Source organism: Engraulis encrasicolus, chromosome 23, assembly GCF_034702125.1.
Source record: "Engraulis encrasicolus isolate BLACKSEA-1 chromosome 23, IST_EnEncr_1.0, whole genome shotgun sequence".
Lineage (NCBI taxonomy): Eukaryota > Metazoa > Chordata > Actinopteri > Clupeiformes > Engraulidae > Engraulis > Engraulis encrasicolus.
In genome coordinates, this window is record NC_085879.1 from 26,277,876 (window position 1) to 26,296,290 (window position 18,415).

Here is an 18,415-nt window from a genome sequence, read left to right on the forward strand (position 1 = left end):
TCAGGTACCAATCAACTTTGAGCAGCTCCAATGGCCCTGGGTATAGGCGTGTTCAAGGCAGTGACGTGGTAGAAGCAGAGACGTCCCATTAGTAATAAGTAAATGTTTGGTTTAAACTCCGGCACAGTCTTTTCTGGCCTCGACCAGTAGAAAACCGAGAGAGGCGGGTTAACCATGCCGTTTTGGAAATGTTAATCATTATGCTCAAGGTCAGACCAAGTCTTGAAGCAGTTTGAAACACAATTATAAATATTCTAATCAGCTTTTAAGAAAAAGGAATGATTTGTCTTGAGGGTTGGACAAGGACTGACAAACAGTGTTATGTTTATTATACAAAAACAAATCATTAAAACATTCAAAGTATGCCACAGCATGTTCAACATTTGAATGACATGCTATGTTGATATTTACAAAAGAGAATATGCACAACATATATGGTTCATTTTAATGGCCTTTCAGGCTGAATTATAATCATAGCATAGAGTCGTTGTACGATAATTTTTACTAATTTTCATAAAACAGTGCATTGGAATGGCAATACAAGGGGTGAACAGAATTATATGGCTTTTGACATTAGTGCTGAGGATCAGAGGATGGATCAGTTGGAAGGACTTAATTGGACTTACTTTACTTTACTTTACTTTACCGGTACTTACTTTCACTTTACTTAACCATTGAATGTTTTTTGACAATGGTAGATATATATAAATAACTTAAGGTAATTTTACATATTTTACAAGCTACATTTTTAAGCCAGATTTGTAAGAATAGCAATTATCTTTTAAATAACAGTGAACTACAGTAATGGCATTTTTTCGACAAGCTTTGCCCGACATCTGCAAGTGATTGCCACTTATTCTCCAATATATAGAAACGGGGAAGAATCTGCACACTGTTTGCAAAAGACTTTATTGGGAGCAATGTTTCGATCATAGATCTTGTTCAACCTTGCTCTTTTGCAAGCAGAGTGCGCAGATCCTTCCCCGCTTCTACATATTTGACAGTTTTTCATTTGGCACCTGCTGATGCTTTCCTGTTGGATGAGTGCGATATACACTAGACTGTTGCCCAGTACTCAATAAATAACTACAGCAATGGCCTTTTTGGACAAGCTTTGCCCAACATCTGCAAATTATTGCCACTACTGCCCAATACCCATTGAGGGTAATGTAATGTCATTGCCGCGTGCAGCATAGGCTATCGGAGACCTAAAGAGTGTCATTGGACTCTGAATCGGAGTCCTCTGCATGATCCGTCTCGGCTGTTGTCTCTTCTTTGTCTGTCCTCTCCTCGTCTGTCCTCTCCTCGTCTGTCCTCTCCACATCTGTCCTCTCCTCATCTGTTATTGCCGTTGCCCTCTCCCGCTCCATCGAGTCGCTGATGTCTGTCTCGAAGCCAGGGTTCATCTGCCCATGCTTATGCTTCTTCTGAACCTCCTCGAAAAGCTGCAACACCTGAAACAGATAGAGTAGGAAGGCCATCCCGATTAGAGAACTGAAACAAGTAAGCAAATGCGATGAACTGCGAACCTGGTAAGCAAAAGTGATGTACCGTCCCTTCAAATGTGGTATTTATAAGTACGGGTTCGTATTGAGCTGAAACGGGAAACGGGACGTTAAAATGCAGGAAATTACATCTAAGAAATATTTTTTTTCTGGGGCTAGACCTCCAGAACCCATGCCAAAATGAACTGTTCCGTATTTTATTCATTGGCAGTTGCCAACCCTAGTTGTGTAGGACATTGAAATTATGGAATCAATGAAATTCTGCATAGGATTATCAGTATTGCATTCTTTTCCATATTCAACACACTTTTAAAACATGCTGAAAAGAAAAGGCGATGTACTGACAACTAATCCTCTGCTTTATGAGGGTTTTTTGTGATGACGTTACTAATGCGGACCGCTTGAGATCACATGGGTTGTATGTGGCCCCCCGGCCAAAATGAGTTTGACACCCCTGGGTTTAACCAACAGTACCTTTGACTTGGGTATAAGCCCCACTCTGAAGAAGCCAATGTTTCCACTGTCGATCTTGGTGCAGTCCACCACCGTGGAAGCAATGTTCTCAGGGGACGGACCATCACACAGCACAGCGTCCACCTGTGCAAACACACACACACATGGCAGGCACACACACACACACACACACACACACACACACACACACACACACACACACACACACACACACACACACACACACACACACACACACACACACACACACACACATTAAGCAAACAGCAGAGTAGACTGTATAAAATATTTGGTAACACTTTCTAATACAGACTCCTTGTTAAGCATTAGTTATGCATTTGTTAAGCATTATTCAAATCTTAGAAAACCATTTGTAAAACATTGGTTAACCATTATCTCTTTATTATTTCCCATTACTTAATCATTCACGTAATTTGCCAATGCTTACTTGACTCTCTCACAAATATTCTTGTTTAATTATGAGAGAGAGAGAGAGAGAGAGAGAGAGAGAGAGAGAGAGAGAGAGAGAGAGAGAGAGAGAGAGAGAGAGAGAGAGAGAGAGAGAGACTCTTCTGAGGTACTTATCTCCCTTGCCAGTGGAACTACAGGTGGACAATCGCATTGAATGCTAAACCAGGTGCAAAAATCTTCCCTTGTTTTAATAACTACACTTTTTTTTACTGAACTTGAAGTGAAAATTGACAGTTGTGTAGGTATTTATAAGTGGTTAGGAAAGGTTGCCGGTTCGACTCCCGACCCACCAGGGTCTTGGGGGGAGTAATTAACCAGTGCTCTCCCCCATCCTCCTTCATGACTGAGGTACCCTGAGCATGGTATCGTCCCGCCATGGGGGCTGCCCCCGTGCACAAGTGAGGCATAAAATGCAATTTCGTGGTGTGCAGTGTGCAGTGAACACTTGTGTGCTGTGGAGTGCTGTGTCACAATGGGACAAAGGGAGTTGGAGTTTCAGGTGGGCTTTCACTTTCGACTTTCGCTTTCATTTACCTTGTCTCCCAGTTTAGCATACACCTGGTTATGATGAGTGGTGTCTGCCTCGCCAGTGGGGTTTGCGGAAGTCACAGCGATCGGTCCAACCTGAGGAAGTCACAGAAGCGACACTTTGTAGAAACCATGGCCTGGGGCGCGTTTCTCGAAAGTGTAGTTGCTAATTTTGTCGGTTGCAATGCAATTTCCCATTGGTAACTACCCAAGTTGCTAACTGCTCACAACTACGCTTTCAAGAAATGCACCCAGGCCTGGGGTGCGTTTCTTGAAACCGTAGTTGCTAACTACATTAGCTACTTTGTTGTTACCAATGCAATTTCCCTTTGACAACTACGCAAGTTGCGAGCATGGCTAACAACTACACTTTCGAGAAACACACCCGTGGACTGGTAATCTGGCATACAGGGCATTTCCCGGTGGGATGATAGTCCTCAGGGACCAATGTTGTCCATTTTTTATATTATCTAAGAGACTGGCTCAGAGATGTGGCACACATAAATTCCCAGGCGTTTTCTCAGTCCTAGTCCAGCCTACAGAAACCGGTCATTGAGATTCCATAACACACTAGTATTAACTCTATGAGGTAATAATACACTAGTATTAACTCTATGAGTCATTAGGTGGTTTTTCATGTGGGTCTACTCTACAAAAACTTATTGTGAGAAATTGTAATGGTAATGGACTATTTAGGCTATTTTTGTCTTGTTCTTGTAATAGTCTTGTAATAATAGGTAAGCCAGAGTAAGAAAATTATTACTGTAATTCAAGTAATTCGGTTCAGAGATTTCTGTAGGTAAGTACAGCACGTACCAGATTTATGAGCTGTGTGGCTACGGTGCAGTCTGGGTTTCTGATGGCTATGCTTTGTGGCGTGCCGATGTACTTTGATGAGTCCTTCAGACCAAAAAATTCCATCCAGGGGGCTGGAAAGAAGAACATTACAGAACATAACACTTGCTTGCTTGCTTATTGTTCATTTGTGCACATTGTAAAATAGTCCTTAGTTTTATAAAACTAAGTTTGAAGACGTTTTCCTTCTCAATCAAACGATCACGCTCCATATTAAAAGTGAATAAAATCCAAACTCCATTGATTTTCTCCACTTTGATATTGTAAATAAAAAGAACAGGGCATATAGTTACAGTTGTGCTTATGTATGAAGTTACGGTAATTAAACATGTATTATGCATTATGAACTATTGATTTGATTTGATTTGATTTGATTCTTTATTTGACTTGTCTTCAGTTTCACCATTGTAAAAGACACAGTTACACATTACCATGTTAGGGCACACATCCACACACACACACACACACACACACACACACACACACACACACACACACACACACACACACACACACACACACACACACACACACACACACACACACCTCTTGGGATGACGAGGCTGATGGAAGACGGCCAGGCTGCTTCCATCAGGTCCCAGAGGAGGGGGTTTATCTGGGCCCTCACTGGCTCCAGCTGTTTGATGGACGACACCCACAAGGACATGGGCCGGTCCCCAGCATGCTGCTTGGTTCTGGTTAACACACACACACACAGGCACACACACACACACACACACACACACACACACACACACACACACACACACACACACACACACACACACACACACACACACGCACGCACGCACGCACACACGCACAAAAAGCAAACAACATTTATAAAGTGTTTCATTAAAATGACATGTGTACAGTTTCTGTTATGAATGAATTCATTTTTAATTTATTTTAGTCTAATTATTAATTCATTCATCATTATTTATTTTCTATTCATTTAGGCATGAATTCTCTTACTTACTTGTAGGCCTTTTCAACAGCGTCAGGGCGATTGCAAGCCGCCACCAGCACGTAGACTGTATCCGTTGGCATCCCGCATATGCCGCCATTCTTCATAATCTCTGGGTAGATCAAGTAAACAGAGATTGGGTTGCTTTACTGACTGACGTTTACATAGGCCTAACGTGTGCTATCTTGATGTGTGTCATGAGAGATCCAGCACAAGCCGTCTGGCTCTGCCATCCAGTCGCTCTAGGTACTCCCGGTCAAGATTGTTCTCCGTTGTGGTACCCAAGTGGTGGAACGGTCTCCCAGAGACAGCAAGACTAAGCACATCTCTTGCAGCCTTCAAGAAACAACTAAAGACCTTTCTCTTTCGAGAGAATCTACTAGACTAATGCTTGAACTGGCCTTGCCCCAGGGCAGACTCCTGACATGATGTTTAGTTTAGTTTAGTTTGTGTGTGTGTCGTTATTTACTCTTTAAAAAAAAAAAAAAAAAAAAAAAACTGCACTTGTTGTTCTGTATATCTCCTGTGCACTTTGTATTTGCTTGTGATGCAGGCTTGAATATGTCCTCTTTTGAAAGTCGCTTTGGTTATAAAGCGTCTGCCAAATGCAATGTAATGTAATGTAATGAGTGGAGTGTAGTGAAGGATGCTGCTCACTGACCCTTTAAAATAAATAAATTAAAAAAACATGTAAAGTAATATTTTCTTTTTCATGTTACATTATCTGACAGAGGATAAACTATTGCATCATTTGGTGTCATGTATCATTCAACTTTCAACCCTTCTTTTCTTGACAATGTCTCTTATTGTATTTGAAGATGTGAAACGTTAGCCTGGTACTGACCATCCCATAATACTACCATTCTTATTTTTGAAAATGGTATATTATATTACGTATAGTGTTTTCAAAAAGAGATCTTTACATGTTCAATTATTCAACCCAGTCTTTCCTCCCTCACCTGTGATATTTATGACAGACAGCAGCTTCAAATAATAGACTTAGGCCAAATTACCTGTTTGCCCCCCCCTGTCATCGCCCCCTATGCCTAGTTGAGAGTACATGTTACTACGCCCTCAACCCAGTCTCCCTCTCTCACCTGCGATCTTCATGACAGACGTGGCCTTCCTGGAGGGCAGGTGAGGGCACTTGTCCCGGCCCTTGCCCATCAGCCTCACCAGCGGCGCCCCGAGTGGCATCTGTGGCGTTTGGAAGGTGGTGTTGAACAGGTGTGCCAGGAAGCAATAGAAACTGACCAGGCCAAAGATGATGGTGACGCCGATATCGTAGCCGTAGGGAAGTGCCCCCACGCTGTCCAACAGGAAACTGATGAGGATGAGCTGGAAGGTGAAGGCGTAGGCGAACCAGGCCACGCTGAGGAACAGCGCCGCCACCGTCACCAGCGCGTTGAACAGCATGAAGGAGATGATCCCCACGGCCACGCTGAAGCCACGCGTGGAGCCGTACAGGCCGCCGAAGCGTGTCAGCCCCCACACCGTCCACATGAAGCCCTGTGGGGATCATGCCGGGCAAAAGTTGAAACAATCAGCTTAGTAGAGTTTAGTTGTGGTGAGTTACGTTGTGGTGAGTCTATAGTACTTGTTGTGATGCCGTTGAGTTAAGTTGTACAAAATTTAGAAGCGCGTCAACCCCCACACCGTCCACATGAAGCTCTGTGGCGATGATGTCAGTCAAAAGTTGAAGTAATTAGCTTAGTTGAGTTTAGGGGTGTTAATCATAATCAAAATGTATCGATATATCATGATATAATCTGGCGATTGAATCGAGACGCATCATATCGTGGGGCATTCTTAAGTATCGAAAATAATGGAATCGCTGGCTCCTGCCCAATGCCCTACCTCCCTAACTTCATCGAATCGTATTGTATCGTATCGTGGGGCATTATTAATATCGCAAATAATCGAATCGCATCGCAACGAATTATAAGATATCGATATTGAATCGTATCATCATGGAGGCTGTGATTTACACCACTAGTAGAGTTACGTTGTGGCGAGTCTATAGTACTTGTTGGCATGCAGTTGAGTTAAGTTGTACAAAATTCAGAAGCGTGTCAGCCCCCACACTGTCCACATGAAGCCCTGCAGCCAAAAGTTGAAACAATTAGGTTAGTTGAGTTTCGTGTTTAGTTGTAGTGAGTTACGTTGAAGTGATTCTGCAGTACACTGTTAAACATTACAGCCAGTTTAAACGCAAAAAATAAGTTGCCCTGGCTGCTGCCTTAAGTTTGTAACTCAACTCAACTTGAAAAAGCCTTGAATTTTCAGTCTCGAGTTGAGTTAAGTTACAAACTTAAGGCAGCAGGGGAAATTACTTTTTTAAGTTTCACTGACTTGCAATATTTTACAGTGTAGTTGTAGGCAATTCAGAAGCGCGTCATGAAGTCCTGCAGTCATTGTATGTTGGGGTTAAAAGTGTTGACATCGTACTCTGTATCCGCGTGTGCAGACATTTTTGTACACATACTCGTATTTGTTTTCGAAAAAGTGGTATTATGCATCCCTAATCACATACTGTAATGTAATGCAATGCGAATCTTCACCAACCTGCATGATGAAGGCGGCGCTCTCCAGCGTCTTGCCCCGGGAGAAGGCCACGGAGCCGCACAGGAGCTGAAGGACGCCCCCGGACACTACCGCCCAGGGCAGGATCAGCACAGCCAGAGGCCCCTCAGTCCCCACGGTGGCCGTGATAGCAAAGGCAGCCAGCACACTGCAGCCGTGGCCCAGGACCTGTGGAAGATTTTAGATTTTTTTTTTTTAACAATTGCTGTTATAAATGGATTTAGATTGTGGAATAGTGAAACACTGCTACACTCTAAGAAGGAATGTGTCATTTTTGACACATTTATTATGTTAAGGTGTGTGGAATATGACACAACATGTGTATTATTCAGTTAAAATGCTGTTAATTAATGATTCTTATCGTAAATATATCTTAAATTTACAATGTAGCCAAAAACTCATCACAAACCAGGACTGTGGCTGGAATATTACACAAAAATAGTTTTTATGTTTCTTTGTTCTTACACTATTATTGCCCCTTTCTTAGACACATCTAACAATTGACACAACATGTTTTGTCCCTGAGCAAACACATTTTGTGTCATTTCTGACACAGTACAGTACAGTAAATGAAAAGATTTATTTGGAATGCTGGTGTTTCGGTCAGTCAGTATAAAAGTAATTCCTCTTGAAATACATGTAGCTGCACCTGCAAAGAAACCTTTGAAGGTGTGCAGGTATAGCCTGACAATATGCCAGAAAGAGGTAAAGAGGGGCTGACGTATAGTCAGGCTAGTGCAGGCAACCATCTCTATCCTTTGTGAAGCAATTACAAAGTATAATGGAAAAGAACTGTCATATTCTTCAGTAGTCAAAATACTTTAATTCAGTTTAGTCAGATGTTTTCTGTCTGAAATATCTGTGTGAGTATCTCTAATGCTCTCTGTCTTTGTGCTGTGCCTAGTAGGACATCAGTACTGTCGCAAAAATACGCCTCTTTGGTGTCTGTGTTTTATTAGTAGTCAATCATCACCCCCCCCCATCTTGGTATATTGGGATATTGGAACAGACCTCAGCGTCGGCGTACTTGGAGTAGCCCAAGTATGGGGCATGGAAGTCCTTGTCCTGGGACCTCAGGGAGAGGCTGCCGGTGGTGCGGGTGGTCAGGGCTTTGAGCAAGCTGTCGCCTGTGGGTGGGGATGTGCAAAAATTGTCTTGACAATATCGTATCGGGAACTCTTTATGATACATGTATCAAATCGTTACCCCTGTATGGTGATACATATTAGCAACAGGTTTTTGTCATCAACCTGCCGTCAGTAAAAAAATGTTATTCAGGAATGAAACACACTAGCAGTAGAAAAAGCAGTTGTAGTTTTAAATTATTAACATGGTGAATGAGTTCAAATGCACTGCATTCTGGCATTCCAATGCAATCCAGTCTAAGAAAAATCGCAATACATATCGCATTGCATACAGTATATTGCATATTTATCACAATGCGTATAGTATCGTGACCCGTATATCGTGATATGTATTGTATTGTGAAGCTGTGTGTCGATTCCCAGCCCTACCTGTGGGGATCTTGTAGGCCGATGCCTTGTTGTTGAGAGTGACCAGGAGCATCAGCGTCGTGGCAACGAAGATGGCCGCCTGGACGCCTTGCGTGCCGGCCTGGAAGAAGCCTTGGGGCTGGGCGGCGATAGCGATGCTATAGGCTACGAAGAAGAGCTGGTAGAGGGTGTCCGCCAAGCTCCGCTGGAAGCTAAACAGCGCCAGAATGGAGAACAGGATGGCGAAGACTGCAGGGAAGGGGACGGCCGAATAGGGCTGAGCGTCACCCGTTAGGTCGGCCACTAGCACGCTGTAGCCCTCTGCGAATCTCAGAATGGCCATGAAACCATAAAATGTGGCGGATATGATGTCGAGGCCGCGGTAGCAGAGGAGGCAGACGCCGAGCTGGAAGACGCCAGCTGTCCACAGCCATGGCACTAGGCCTTGAGACAGCCTAGGGATCACGTCCACTACGGGGCAGGCTAGCACGCTAGCAGACAGCAGGTTCATAACCAGACCGACGGCTACAACGTCGGCAGTGTCCAGGCCCTGTGGTTTGGTCTGGTTGGATTTGTCTGACGCGCCTGCTGTGCCGGGAAGCTGCACGGCGCCACGCGTGATAAACGAGAGCAGCCGACCAATCCCGAAATACGCACCTATGCAGCATACGAGGAGGTAGTTAGCCGCGGTAGCAGCTTGTCCGAAGCTAACGTCGGCTAGCCCGGCTATCTGGTGGGCGCAGGCTAAGCTGATGGTGAGGGCTATGATAAAGAGCACTGTCTCCTTGGCTAACACAGCTACCAGTGCTAATACGAGCAGGGCAAGTGTAAAAGCTGCAAGGCCAGGGATCATGGCATTTCTGAGGTTGTCGGGGGTGGGGGCGACTATGTTCTCCCCTACCAGGATGTACACCAGGCCTGAGCCACACCACAGGGCAGACACCGTCAAGCACAGGCATGTGAACAGGGGAGCGGCGGAGAGGCTGCGTCTCACTCCTGTTGGGAAGACAGAGAGATAGAGAGAGAGAGAGAGAGAGAGAGAGAGAGAGAGAGAGAGAGAGAGAGAGAGAGAGAGAGAGAGAGAGAGATTTTAAAATAGGCCTATCTACAAGTTTAAATAAATGTCTTTAAATTTGAATTATGAGTTACATTCATAAATCATTCCTCCACCGACTAATAGAGTGAAAGAGTCAGAGACAGAGGGTAAAAAAACCTTAACCCCTTTACGCAGAGTTATAAGTTAATAAGTTATAAATGTAGTGTTACCAAAAATTGTAACAACCAAGTCTTTATCTGTTAGTTATGGTTCTCTGTAAAGTCATAGCCATGTTATGATACAGTTAACTGTTTGAAGCGAAGTTTGAACTGGTCTTCCCCAGGGGCCAACCTGCACAAAGAGGCAACCTAAAATAAATCTGGTGAAGAGTTTCAGTTGAATCAGCACAAAACCAGAATATACAACAATGTAATGATACAGTTGACTGAAGCAAAGAGTGAACCAGCCTGCACAAAGAGGAAACCAAAAAAATCTGGTAAAGAGTTGGAATTGAATCGGTACAATACCAGAATATGCCAGCAGAGCGGCGATGATGAGCAGCAGAACTCCTAGGGCGGTGCTGGAGATTAGACTCTGTCCCGGGGCACTGCCATAGTCATTCACCAGAAGTAGAAGAGCGCCTGAGGAGGACAAAACAGATTGTGGCGTTACAGGCTTGGTTGGCTTGATGGGTCTGGCAGGCTCCTTTGATGGAACAATTTGCCCCCTATTGACTACTTTGTGAACTACAACAGGCAAGGCAAAGAGGAAAAATAACATTTGAGTCGACTTTAACTAAAGTAAATGAAGGAATAACAGCCTAAATATCAAAATAATAATAAGTGAGGTATTGTCATGGAATATCATGGGGTATGGGAAATTGAATATTATTGTGTGAAAATGATTATAATGTCTGATCAAAGTCATACTATTTTGTATTCAGACCCCCACAAGAAGCAAAAAACAATCAGGAATAAAAATCAGTTTACCTATAATTTTTTAAAATATGTATCATTTTTGTATCCTTTAAATAATTAGGTAAATTATTACTTAATTATCATCAACAATAATCACAGTTCATTGACATGAAACAAAGCTTGTATTGCACATACATTATATTATATAAGTAGCCTATTAATCTTTTTTCATGGCACTGACATAAAAAAAATAAATGCATGGGCATGCAGTAGGCTAAAGAACAGATCTACAGCGGCCAAATGTGTTGTGTCAACGGCACACGTTGAAAAACATTATTATTATTATTATCATTATTTGTATGTACGTTTTCTTCTGTAAGTATAAAGGTGCCTACCGCCAGAGATTCCTAAAACACCAACAGAGTAATGGAGCGACTGGATTTCAGCGTCTGCCATTGCGCGCGCCAGTGCCGAGTGGATGCCACGGACGGGGAGCGCATCTCTTTATAAACCAGGTACGTCACGCACGTCATGCGCGGTCACACCTTGTGAAGAGCATCCTCCGGGTTAAGTTTCGGAAACTTACAGGGGAAATGACTAAGTCGGGAAAAAAATGCCTCAAGCAAGGAAACTATGGCAAAAGCAACAAAAACCTTTAAAAAAGTATTACCTCATCACATAACGATATTAAGAAAAGAATGTGTACGCATGTGTGTAAACACAAGAATGTTTTCATGAAGCCCCGATTTTAACACAGAAAACACATTTCCCCAAATTTTCTAATTCAGCAAGTTGTCAATTTGAACACTTCTGGATAAGCACAGAGCATTCACCAATTACCGACCATGAATAGGCCACTTTAATATCCGCGCGCACGCACACGCACACGCGCACACACACACACTCTCTCTCTCTCTCTCTCTCTCTCTCTCTCTCTCTCTCTCTCTCTCTCTCTCTCTCTCTCTCTCTCTCTCTCTCTCTCTCTCACACACACACACACACACACACATACACACACACACACACATTAATTGAGCTCAAATTTCCGCCTTTCCGAGGTGGCTAGTAAAAGTGTAATTATGCAAACATCATTTAAATCTTATGAAGCGTATCTGACCAGTATTATAGGCATATCTATCTTGATAAATGTTTGCATGCAGATAATAGAGCATTAGCCTACTGCTCAGCCACCGTGACTCAGCTATTTCATTTCGGTCGCCGTGGTCCCTTCTCGCCTCCGGCTCGTCTTCAAACAATGACATCACCACCTGAATGGAAGTAGGAGGTGTCAAACTTGCTCCTGAGAGAGTATAAACAGCGATGCAGCGATCATTGAAAGCTATCGTCTCAGCGCAACAGGCACCCCACGCATCCTGAACTTCTCCGAATACAACTCCAAGGTGAGATTTTTTCCCTTGTAATTTATTACCATACGATTTTCGTTTTTACAGTAGTTGAGGCCGAGGTGCACTGTTGAAGATGTAAAATGATCTCAAACTTTTGAGGATGCCCAAACTCACTGTGGATAGTTACCGTGTAAAACGCAGATCCACAATGTACTGTCCAGTTCACTGACGTTGACATTGTGCACTGGTTTCTGTGGCCACATCCGTTTGAAGCGTACTGTTTCAAAAGTGAAAGGAAATGAGCGTGCGTAGGCTTATTGTTCATCTCGTTGAAGTTTGAAGTGGGTGCAATCATTGTCAAATATCTCGCCGACAATGATTCGTTATTTAGGCTAATATTAGGCTACTGCTTCTGAACATCCATTCCGTTCGTAGAACAAGGACGTACGGGGAGTCTCCACATTTTTTTTCTCTGTTCATATCAAAGGAAACGCTGCACCTTTACCCGGCGGTGCTCAGAGACGCAGGTGCGCGTTACCAAGCGATCAGAAGTCCTTTGGGAATCGCTCTGGCACATATAAGTCATTCAGCGAGAGAGAGAGGGGGGCGGGGAGAGGTGTATTGCAAAGTAGACCTCTTTCACTTCTCTACGAATAGGCTACAGTAAGGAGGAAGTGGGGAATTGAGATAGCTGTTCAAACAGTAACTCATGGTGTGTTTGTTTGGGCGTTTCTGCAGGCAAAATGGTGAAACGTGTGGCAGTGATCCTGGCCGGCTGTGGCGTGTATGACGGCTCGGAGATTAACGAGGCCTGTGCAGTGCTGGTGCACCTGAGTCGCGCAGGAGCTGAGGTGAGGATGGACGATGGACAACACACACATACGCACGCGCACACGCACGCACGCACGCACGCACACACACACACACACACACACACACACACACACACACACACACACACACACACACACACACACACACACACACACACACACACTTGGTCTCATGCACACCTACAGGGCTGGACTGGGACGACAAATGGCCTAAATTATGGACCAAATGGGCCGTCCCATCCATCTTTTGGCTCGGTCTCTTAAACAAAGTCCCTGAGGACTGTTGAAAATACCCTGATTGCCAGGTAACCAGTCCAGCTCTCTGCATACTATGGCCTACTGTTGTATGTTGCCACAATGGCACGTGAACAGTTGCAGCTATACCTGAAACCAAAACCACAACTTATGTTGGGCCTATACGACCTACTCTCAGGTTTCAAAGTGTCAGGTTCAGGAGAGTTCAGACACACACGGACGCACGCACGCACACACACATACACATACACACGGGCGCACACACACACACACACACGTGCTTTGTGTAATGTTACACTATGCTACAGAAAGTTTTTCTTCTCATGTTCTGCTTGGCTGTTTGCCATCAGACAGGCTGCATTTATTGGAAAGACCACATTAAATGGAAGTCAATTTTCATTTAAATGGTACTTGAAGAAGATAAGATAAGGCGGGGGAAAACAAGCCACTGGTCCAGCCCATTGCAATGACTTACATAAAAAGACATGAGTCTTTGTGTGAATGTGCACTGCTGGGAAATGACAGTGTGCACTCTCTCCTTTGTGAGTGATAATGCTGTGGTAATTACATTTACTTCCTGCATGATGCAGTGGAGTATTGCAAGAACTTAACTCAGTAGTAAACTGGGTTAAATTAGCCTTAGGTAGTTGTAAATCATCTAATATAGGAGCCTGGAGTCCTCATTTTCTTACTTAAAGGTGCACCGTGTAGGATGGTGGCCTGAGTAGGTATTGCAACTATGCTGCTCATTGAAAAAATGCTGCCTTTTGCCAAACTTGATCTTTTCATGAACCATTGTCTTAATCACTTAATCATTGTCATTTTGGTGACGATTGGGTTAAAACAGAGGCTCTGTGCAAAAAAGCGTTAAATTAGCCAGGTTTTATTACTTATGTTCTTGGAATTCTCCCCCCACATACTGTATGCAGAAGCCCCCTGCTTCCTATACTGCTTCCTGTTTAACCCCATACCTGTGCGTAGAGCCTATGTTATAACTTACCTGTCACCAAAATTGGCTATGTCTTACTCTCAGTAATGTCATAGCAATGATGTGGTTGAGTATTTCCTGCAAATAGTGAATAGGCCCACCGGCGACCCCATCTGCGGTAAGAGGCTACTGCAATGCCTCCAACCAAGGCTTGACATTAACTTTTTGCTCACTTCTTGCTCACCGGCCACAGTGGCTAGTGGTTTTCCAGAGTCACTAGCCATTCAGCCTTTCTACTAGCCACAGTTTTGTTGTCAGTATTTTTAGACATATTTTCTTTAAGCTCAGGAAATGTTGTGATAAAACAAGATGCTATGAACATAGTGTGTTAAATGAAACTATGTATGCCTACAGGTACAGTTTAAAGCCCATTGGGAAACTCCAACTCCCATTGTCATTGTGACACAGCACTCCACAGCACACAAGTGAACACTGCACACTGCACACAACGAAATTGCATTTATGCCTCACCCGTGCAAGGGGGCAGCCCTCAGTGGCGCCCCATGGGGAGCAGTGCGGTGGGACGGTACCATGCTCAGGGTACCTCAGTCATGGAGGAGGATATCAGACAAATAGAATCTGAATGGTCTTTCTTGAACCTAAATGTAACACAAGGTGCAAAAGAAAGATATGATACTGAGATATTGCCTGGTTAACACAGATCGAAACGATTGTGTAGAACTAAAGGCAGTATGGGAGTTCCCAGGCTAACTGAGATATGCTATACCCAAAGTGGCTGGTGAAACAAAAAATGTCACTAGCCACAGCCAATTTTGGCCAGTTGGCAGGTCAATGTGAAGCCCTTCCTCCAACTCTCACCTCTATAATCACATCTATGGACAGTTAACATTCATGGACATTTTCTACGTATACAGTTTATTTGCTTAGGCTAATGTGTGTATCTTTATGTTAACATTTTAAACCTTTAAAACTTTAGCAGTCATTTCACCACAAACTACTATAATCTAGGTTATAGCACTGTTAGTATGTGACTAATAGACTCCTCTACTCTACTCTACTCAGGTTAAAGTGTTTGCTCCAAACGAGGACCAGATGCACGTGGTGAACCACTGCGAGGGGAAGCCCCAGACGGAGAAGCGTAACGTGCTGCAGGAGAGCGCGCGCATCGCCCGAGGGGACGTCACGGACCTGGTCAAGCTGGACGTGGCTTCCTTCGACGCTCTGGTCATCCCAGGTGAGACAGACATAGCCTACTGTACCTGCATGGCATGCCAGTGATGGGCAGCCTGGACAGGTGAGACGGACATACTATACCTGCATGGCATGCCAGTGATGGGCAACCTGGACTCAATAGTTTCAATCCAGGGGTGTGTTTCTCAAAAGTGTAGTTGTTTTGCCAGTTAGCAACTTGGGTAGTTGTCAGTGGGAAATTGCATCAAAGTAGCTAACATAGTTAACTACTATGGAGAAATGCACCCCAGTGCCGCATACTGTATTTCATATGACCTGTTTTTTTGGCCTGTCCAATGCAACCAGGTGATCATTCAGGCTGGAAAATAACCTGGTTAAATTGGACAGGTAAAACCTGGTTGTTTGGAATATGTGGCACTGGATTGTAACCAATGACTCAATTTTGGCCATGCCATCTCCCTGCGCAGGTGGTTTCAGCGTTGCCAAGAAGCTCAGTGACTGGGCCACCAAAGTGCACCATAACGTGTGTGTGTAGAGTATGAATTCATACATTAAACACACTTTCCAATGCCTTCTCCTTGCTCCAGGTGGTTTCGGCGTGGCCAAGAACCTCAGCGACTGGGCCACCAAAGGGAAAGAGTGCTGCGTAAAGCCCCAGGTGGAGAAGGTGATCAAGGGCTTCCACGCCGCCGGCAAGCCCATCGCCATGTGCTGCATCGCCCCCGTACTGGCCGCCAAGGTATTGCCGGGATGCGAGGTCACCGTGGGCCAAGACTGCGAGAGCGACAAGTGAGTGTGGCGAGGGAATACTTAAGCAATAAGCCACGAGAGGCCGTGGGTTACGCTCGATTGATAACGGCCAAGGGGAGTGGGGCACGACGTGAAGCGGAGTGCCGTAAACGCCCACTTGCCCGTTATCAATAGAGCGCAACCCACGGACTCAAGTGGCTTATTGCTTATCTAACACTGTTACACTTAATCACTGACCAAATTTCTTTAAAAACGCTTTAATGACAATTAATTTCATCCGCGACGAGTTGACAAGTTGAGGAAGTGATTGTGGTTACCCCGGCAACGTTACTCGCCGTGCGTGTTTGCGTCGTGCTGCCAGAAAACACACTTCGCTACAAAAACTCAGCAAGGGGTGATAAACACCGCAGGAATTAAATGTCTTTGCAATCACACTGATACCCCAACCATAGATGGTGCAAAGATGTGCTCTTCTTGCAGACTCCCTACCCCAACTGCAACATATTCTCATTACCGACGTAGATGCGCTGGGTCTAACTTGGACGCGCATAGAATCTTCATGTGAAAGGTGTAGGTTTACGCTCGATTGAACACACCTATCTGCCAATCAGAATCGAGAACCGGACCGCACAGTGTTAGATATATAGAATAGAATGGAGTAGAATAGAATAGAAAGTAGAATAGAATAGAAACTTATTTGTAAAATCATTGGTCACCACAGCCCATGATGGGGTTGTAGGTTCAATTCTCACCTGACCTTAGCCAGGACATGCCCTCCTAGTGACGCAACACCTTTGACGTTGCTACTAGTCAGGCCAAGAGCAATGTTAATATCATTTCTGATCTCCTGACAAAAAGGGAACTTCACCCACTTTGAAACCAGTCAACCAGTAGCAAACCTAGGGAGACGGGTCAACCATGCCGTTTGGGAAGCTTTTGGTCAGACCAAGTCCCGAAGAGATTTGAAAGACACAGATTATCGGGCTAACCTGACCTCTTCCTAAAATCTCCATCCATAGTTGAAGTGCCCTTGAGCAAGACACCTAACCCCACACTGCTCCAGGGACTGTAACCAATACCCTGAATAGCAACACCTGTAAGTTGTAAGTCGCTTTGGGTAAAAGTGTCAGCTAAGTGTAATGTAATGTAATGTTAAAACATTTTCCACCATGCACAGCACTAGCTAATGCAATTTCCATTTTCACGACTAACTGGTTGATGTTTGCCCTCTCTACCTCTAGGTGGCCCTACGCAGGAACAGCCAAAGCCCTGGGTGAGCTGGGCTGCAAACACGTGAACAAGAATGTGAAGGAAGCCCATGTGGACCGGAAAAACAAACTGGTGACCACCAGCGCTTTCATGTGCAACGCTCCCGTCCACGAAGTGTTTGATGGGGTTGGCGTCATGGTTACTGAGGTTCTGAAACTGGCATAATCTATAAGAGACAAGAGTAACACTTAACTTGACGTTGGCGTCATTTGTGTGTCAAAACAGTGTCATAACAGTATTGTAACGCATGTGGACGCCACATGTGCACGTCGTCATGCATGTGTCATAAACATTATGTCAATGTCTTAAACTTATGATTATGTCATTAAGTGACATTTGTTTATGGCAAAGACAGCCCTAACAATGTCAACTTTTAATGACCATAGAACGTTTATGGCATTAACGTTATGTTTATTATTTTATGACCTCTTCATGGCTGTGTCATGGGACTGTTTTGACAATATTATGACAGTGTTATGCCATATGTATGATGCCAGCGCCAAGGAAAGTGTAACCAAAGAGAGTTTGAAGGTGGCACATCAGGGCATTATGTGTGTGTTTGTTGCTCATATTGTTTCAACCTATGGTTGTCTTTTTTAAATGCAGAGGTCCAGTCATGTATGGAAGGGTGTTTATTGCCTTAAATATGTGTTTTGCTTCTGTTGGTGTAAAATACTGATTATCAATAAAAACGATTTTGATTTGTTAAATGTATTTCATGAAGTTCTTTCTATTTGATAAAAAAATTGTTTCAGCATGGACAGTGGATTTTGGACCAAATCTGTCGATGTGTTGAAGTAAAGTTTTTTTCTGTTTAAGTATTGCTGTAAGTGAATCAGGAAAATCAGTTTTCCCCGCGATTGTGTAATTAATCTCAGTGAAAGAGAAACCAGTATGAAAGAGTTACACAATAGCAGTTGTGATTATACTGTATTATGTTACCTAGGAGGGCTAATCCAAAGACTTCCAGCTGATGTTAACCACCTAAACTTT

General features: G+C 43.9%; 2 protein-coding genes across 2 annotated transcripts; one reads left to right on the forward strand and one right to left on the reverse strand.

The window, feature by feature from the left end:
• Positions 1-288: 288 nt before the first annotated feature.
• Positions 289-11,441, reverse strand: si:ch211-153b23.4 (uncharacterized protein LOC335392 homolog). The gene is made up of 12 exons (XM_063189513.1): positions 11,225-11,441; positions 10,440-10,553; positions 8,898-9,872; positions 8,395-8,510; positions 7,366-7,551; positions 5,898-6,309; positions 4,813-4,912; positions 4,380-4,528; positions 3,795-3,907; positions 2,985-3,074; positions 1,980-2,102; positions 289-1,454 (listed from the first exon to the last, which is right to left on the reverse strand). The coding sequence occupies exons 1-12, from the start codon at positions 11,283-11,285 to the stop codon at positions 1,209-1,211; spliced, it is 2,685 nt and encodes an 894-aa protein (XP_063045583.1). The 5' UTR covers positions 11,286-11,441; the 3' UTR covers positions 289-1,208.
• A 677-nt stretch (positions 11,442-12,118) lies between these two features.
• si:ch211-153b23.5 (uncharacterized protein LOC321177 homolog) lies at positions 12,119-18,126 on the forward strand. The gene is made up of 5 exons (XM_063190326.1): positions 12,119-12,229; positions 12,914-13,026; positions 15,275-15,446; positions 15,991-16,192; positions 17,395-18,126. The coding sequence occupies exons 2-5, from the start codon at positions 12,919-12,921 to the stop codon at positions 17,585-17,587; spliced, it is 675 nt and encodes a 224-aa protein (XP_063046396.1). The 5' UTR covers positions 12,119-12,229; positions 12,914-12,918; the 3' UTR covers positions 17,588-18,126.
• The last annotated feature ends 289 nt before the right edge of the window (positions 18,127-18,415 follow it).

What these genes read in the sequence shown, in the direction of transcription:
- si:ch211-153b23.5 (XM_063190326.1), top strand. Translation starts at nt 12,919, where the DNA reads ATGGTGAAACGTGTGGCAGTGATCCTGGCCGGCTGTGGCGTGTATGAC. An exon ending in TGAGTCGCGCAGGAGCTGAG is followed by an intron (nt 13,027 to 15,274) that starts GTGAGGATGGAC and finishes TACTCTACTCAG; the next exon opens with GTTAAAGTGTTTGCTCCAAA. An exon ending in CAAGACTGCGAGAGCGACAA is followed by an intron (nt 16,193 to 17,394) that starts GTGAGTGTGGCG and finishes CTCTACCTCTAG; the next exon opens with GTGGCCCTACGCAGGAACAG.
- si:ch211-153b23.4 (XM_063189513.1), bottom strand. Translation starts at nt 11,285, where the DNA reads ATGGCAGACGCTGAAATCCAGTCGCTCCATTACTCTGTTGGTGTTTTA. An exon ending in CAGCCTCGTCATCCCAAGAG is followed by an intron (nt 3,908 to 4,379) that starts GTGTGTGTGTGT and finishes TCTTCTTTCCAG; the next exon opens with CCCCCTGGATGGAATTTTTT. An exon ending in ATGCTAAACTGGGAGACAAG is followed by an intron (nt 2,103 to 2,984) that starts GTAAATGAAAGC and finishes GTGTTTGCACAG; the next exon opens with GTGGACGCTGTGCTGTGTGA.